The 5385-nt window shown below is 57.5% G+C and overlaps 1 protein-coding gene across 1 annotated transcript in view; it reads left to right on the top strand.

Moving 5' to 3' along the window:
* The window catches only part of NPTXR (neuronal pentraxin receptor), a gene marked incomplete at its 5' end in the record, with an annotated part of 18226 nt that extends 14496 nt beyond the window's left edge, over nt 1-3730 (top strand). The window contains 2 exons of the mRNA XM_024761553.1: nt 2457-2636; nt 2949-3730. Of these exons, the coding sequence (XP_024617321.1) occupies nt 2457-2636; nt 2949-3179 (411 nt within the window). The remainder of the gene's footprint in view (nt 1-2456; nt 2637-2948) is intronic.
* Nucleotides 3731-5385: the final 1655 nt, after the last annotated feature.

The raw sequence follows: 5385 nt of genomic DNA, 5'->3' as shown, positions 1-5385 counted from the left end.
AACAGAATCAGCACACATGAAATGCCTGGTGTGTGCCAGGCTGGGTGTTGGGATTTCAAGACAAGCCAGACCTGGGGCTGCGAAGAGGAGCTCATGTCCAAGAGAGGCTGTCAGCGGTGGTGCGCCATTTACAGAGGGGCATGTGAGGCTCACAGAGATTCAGAGGCTTCCCCAGCGATGCAGCTATGGGAGCAGGGCTGCAAGTGTCTGCCCCCAGGGCCCTGCTCATTCTTCTGGACGAAGGACCTCTCTGGGGAGGGAGGGAGGAAGGGCGGGAGGGAGTGCTAGTGGATTGCTCGCCCCCCCTCCCCCCTGCAACCAGCCCCATGCGCCTCCCCTACGTGGTGAGTAGGATACTGCCATGGCCAGGCTCTGGGCTGCATGCTGGATGTGAGGCCTCGTTCTGCCACTTACCCACTTCGTGACCTTAGACTCGTCACTTACCCTCTCCATGCCTCACTTCCCTCATCTGTAAAGCAAGAATAACACTCTCTACCTCACAGGGCTGTGGGGAGAAATAAATGGCTTAAATACATGTAAAGGGCTTTGAGCAGAGCCTAGCATTTAACAAACTTCGATAAATGTGCCCTGTGCTAGTAAATACTTTACCCATATTATCACCCTTGACGCAACTGCACCAGGAGGTAGACACCCTATTATCCCCATTTTGCAGATGGAAAAGCTGAGGCTCAGTGAGGGCAAATAATGCAGCCTGGCCACATAGCTGGCGAAGGGGTGATGATGTGAATTGGGGTCTTGGGCTCCAGAGACCACCTCTTAATCCCTCCACTGTTCTGCCCTTGGGTCACCCATCTGCCCCATGCCCAGGACTCCCACCCCCTCCCCCCTCCCCCAGCCTGGCTTCAGGAGGATAAGGGAGGGGAACTGGGGGGAGTGATGTGGCAGGAGCGTGGTGATCAAGGGGGAAGGAAGGGGAGCATCTTATCACCCCATTACCCCAAAATATCTTCCCCGGCCTGCCACATCGCTTTGGGTCTTGCAGGCACGGTGGTCTTTTGAGACTCCCTGAAAATGCGGGCAACATACATTGCACCCATTTGTGACCAGGCCACGGCCACAGAGAGCTGCTAGGAGTGGCTGACGCCCAGCAGAACCCTGCTTAGCAGGAGGTGCCTTTCATGGGTGTCCTGGAGGAGGCGGAGGGAGAGGGGCCCAGGGGACAGTGAATTTCCCTTGTAGCCCAGTAGGTCCTAAGACCACCAGGGTAGCTGGATGACATCTAGATCCTGCCTCCTGGCTCCCTTCATACACCCCCTGGCTGCCATTTTTGGCTCTGCCCACGGTTAGCACTCAGTTCTAGTGAAAGGAATTCAGCACCCTGGACAGGGCCCAGTTCCCTGAACTTCTGGGGCCTTTTGAGCACCAGCCTCACAAGCTGCTCAGTGCTCATTTTATTCCAGCCTCTAAGCCTTCGCCTCTGCTGTGCCCCCCGCCACTTGCTTTGCCTTGCAGCGGAGTTGCCAGAGCCCATTGTACTTCCAGATGTGTTTAAATTTCACATCTTCTGTTCCCACACCCGTCTCTCCCTCTGGGCCTTCACAGCCTCTGTACCTCGCAGATGGCCCCTATGTTACTCTGTCTTGTACTATTGTCCCTGAAGTCCTTCCCTCCTGTGCAGACTGAGCTTTTCTTATGACCAGGACCAAATCCATACCCCCAGTGTCCAGAACAAGGCCTGGCACCAAGTAGGCCTCAGAGAATGCTGCAATAAATTGTGATCTCAGAGAATTTGGGAGATGAAAGAGCCCTTTGGGAGCCCCAAATCCAGAGGCAGCAAGTACCTTTCATATCACAGGCCAACTCTAATCAATCATCGGTGGCTTCTGAGAGCACTGTGATGAGGAAGGTTCCTAGGGTGAGAACTCATGATTGATTAGCCATGTCTGCCTTGGGTGGAGAAGGAGGCAGAGGTGGCTGCATATTTGCTATCCTTTGCCCAAATCCCTGACTTTACGGATGAGGAGACTAAAGCCCAGGGAGGAAAGGGCAACCTCCCCAGGATCCCACAGGGGGTTGGTTGGCAGTGCCCGGCCTCTGAGTCTAAGGCTTGTTCTACCACTGCCAGTACTTCTTGAGCCCAGCTGTGTGCCAGGCACTGTGTGTGGTATTCAGGGGAAGGTAGCCTTGTGAGATTCAGCTCCCACCCTGCATGACCTTGCAGGCCTGTTAGAGAGTGAATAAACCACCTGGAAACAACTGAAAACCAACACTGAGTAGTCCCTTGTGATCTGAGGGAAGCTGCCTGATTATACTGATATATTGTGGGGAGAGAGGAAAGAGTGGTCAGACAGACACTGAGCTGGGAGGAAGGGGAGGGTCAAGCCTTGGGTCAGTCCCTGGAAGGAGGGACACCGGTCTCCCCATTCCCCATCCCACTGCTCCAGCCTTGGGCCTTGTGGCACCTCTGACCTGGGGCTGCGGGAACCTCTTTTCAGGTGGCCCAGCTGCCCCTGAGCCTGAAGGACAATGGCTGGCACCACATCTGCCTCTCCTGGACCACAAGGGATGGCCTGTGGTCTGCCTACCAGGATGGAGAGCTGCAGGGCTCTGGTGAGAACCTAGCCGCCTGGCACCCCGTCAGGCCTCATGGGATCCTTATCCTGGGCCAAGAGCAGGTAAGGCTCAGGGTGGGATGCAGCTAGATATCCCACCCACTTAGGGCCCCTGAGGAGGAGGGGTAGGCAGAGGGCCCCTGAAAGCACAGCAGTGAGCTCTCAGTCTGGCCCAGCCATTCTGCAGATGGGCGGACTGGGTGAGACCCAGGGAGAGCAGGGACTCGCCCAAGGGGCTAGAACCTTGGGGCGGGGCTAGAACCTGGAGGGGGTGGGACTTCAGCCAGGACAGGGGTTGAGTCTCTGAGTGCCTGCCTGTCTCTCCTGCTCCCTCACTCCATGTCTCTCTTCTTTCTCTCTGCTCTTTTGGTCCAGGATACCCTAGGTGGCCGGTTTGATGCCACCCAGGCCTTCGTGGGTGACATTGCCCAGTTTAACCTCTGGGACCACATCCTGACACCTGCCCAGGTCCTGGGCATTGCCAACTGTACGGGGCCGCTGCTGGGCAACGTCATCCCCTGGGAAGACAAGCTGGTGGAGGCCTTTGGGGGTGCAACGAAGGCCGCCTTCGATGTCTGCAAGGGACGGGCCAGGGCCAAGGCATGAGGGGCCACCTCGTCCAGGGCCCCTCCCTTGCCTGCCAATTCGGGGGCCTTCCGGGGCGGGGTCACATTGCTTCCTCAGCCTACCCACATACTGGCCTCCTCTCTTGCCCCATTCCTGGCCACGCCTCCCGTTTCCACCGCCTCTACCCACACCTCCAGAACGCCCTGCCCTTGATGGCTTTCCCTTCATCCCATTCGGATGAGAGCAAGCAGCTCAAATCAACAGGTCAAGCCTGGGGGGAGTCCAGGGCCTGGCAGTGGGTGCGTAGCAGTGCCCACGGCTCTTCCCTCCCAACGGCTGCTGGCATTAGAGTGGAGCCGTCTCTCACCTCCCACTCCACCCTGTCCGTCAAGCACAACTGATTCCACTGATCTCACAGCTCCTCCTATGAGGTCGTGTATGGGGGACGGGCCCCCTGTCTCAGCGGCACGGCTGGTTATCTGCCCTCTTGTCCTCCATGCAACAGGCCTGTCCCCTTCCCTTCAGGGCCATAACAGGCTGGAGAGCTGTCCCCCAGCTGAGAGGGAATGACAGAACCATGGGCAACTCAGATTCAGCCCTCCTTTATCTTTCTACCAGCTGCCTGTCAAGGGCAGTGGGATCCTGATGGAGCCTCTCCCCCCACCCCACCCCGACCCACACCCCTCTCTTCCTCCTCTTTCCTTGTTTCTTCGTGTGCAGTGGTTTGAATGTGGGTTCCATACCTGGCCCAGCCCCACCTCAATTTCCAGGACACCCCCTTCCCAGCTCCAGCCTGGAGGGTTAGGGACCAAGATTCTGGGAGGCCAAAGGGCCATAGTCACCCCTTGCGCCCATCCACAGCTGTGCCCACTGGCATGGTCACCTCTCCCCTTCGGCAGCCAGGACAGGGCCTGGGCCACTTCAGCCTGGGCTGGGGACAGCATGGGACAGAGGCACATGCCCCAGGGGACCCACAATACCTACCCGCTCTGCATGGCCCTGCAGCCTTTGGGGGATGGAAAGGAGGAGCCGAGAGGGTAGGGAGAAGCGTGGCGTAGTGTGTAGAGCGCTGCGCAGGGAGGAGGAGCCCTTGGTTCCCGGTCAGCCCTGCCGCTGACCTGCTGTGTGGTCGTCTGTAAGTCCCTGCCCTCTCCGGGCTGACCTTCCTCATTTATGAACTGAGGCCCTTGCTTCCGTCGTTTCTGAGAGCTCTCCAGATCAAAAGTGAGACGGTCTGTGATTTCAGGTGGATAGGGTGGGACAAGCCTGAGAACCTGCCTAAGGACTGAGGGGCACAGCAGGGGCAGGTCCTGGGACTGGGCAGCCAATGGGATCTGGCTAGGCTGGGTCAGGGTCAGAAGCTGGTTCCAGAGAGTCAGGGGCAAGGGCAAGGGTCAAAGCAGACCAACCTCACACACAGATTGTAAAGATCAGCTCTTCTGGTTTCCCCCAGCCTGGCACCCTTGCCTATCTGAGGGTCTCAAAGGGCTGGTGGCTTCCTGGTTCCTACCCTTAAGTCCTCACCAGCTCCCCCAAGAGAGTAGGAGAATATCAGAGCTGAGAAAAGCCACCCAGTCTGACCTCTTGCTTGTACAGATGGGGAAGAGCTCAGAGAGGGCAAGTGACTTGCACAGGATCACACAGCACGATGGAGCAGAGCCAGGACTAGAACCCAGTGCTCTTTCCCCCACACCCTATTTCCTGCCCATGAGAGTCTTTTGAGTCCAGCCTATACCTGAGAGAATGGATATTTGAGAGGTCAGAATGCTTTCCAGCATGCCCACTGGCCCACCTTCCTTTATGAAACATACAAACATCTTGGCATTCCCACCCCCCACTCCCAGAAGGTAGGGGAGGAGAGGTGTGATCCCCAGACACTCTGGCAGGAATGGAGACCTGAGAACACAGGTGTCCCCCCCCTTACCAGTCACCTGCCAGGTGTCTGGGCAGCTGTTGGCTACCTGAGTCAGATGGGCACTGGTGGCTTTTTGCCCCCCTTTTGGGTCCCTGTCTCCACTCCCCACGTCCACTTAGCCTGAGGCACTAGGCAAGAACTGCAGACTGTGGGTCCCAGGGCCATGGAGGCTTTTCCAAAACTTTTCGCTTCCAGCCCCCAGATCCTCGTTTCCATTTCAAGAGCACAGAAAGACCTTTCAGCCCCTCCAGCCCAACTCCGCCTAGAAGGAGTGATGGTGCACTTCAGCCAGAACCTGCCGAGGTCTGGGTTGTCCCGGTAACAGCCAAT

The sequence above is a fragment of the Neophocaena asiaeorientalis genome, unplaced genomic scaffold, assembly GCF_003031525.2.
Source record: "Neophocaena asiaeorientalis asiaeorientalis breed wild unplaced genomic scaffold, Neophocaena_asiaeorientalis_V1.1 scaffold473, whole genome shotgun sequence".
NCBI classification, from domain to species: Eukaryota; Metazoa; Chordata; class Mammalia; order Artiodactyla; family Phocoenidae; genus Neophocaena; species Neophocaena asiaeorientalis.
Note: the sequence above shows the minus strand (reverse complement) of the source record. Positions and strands in the feature narration are given on the sequence as shown.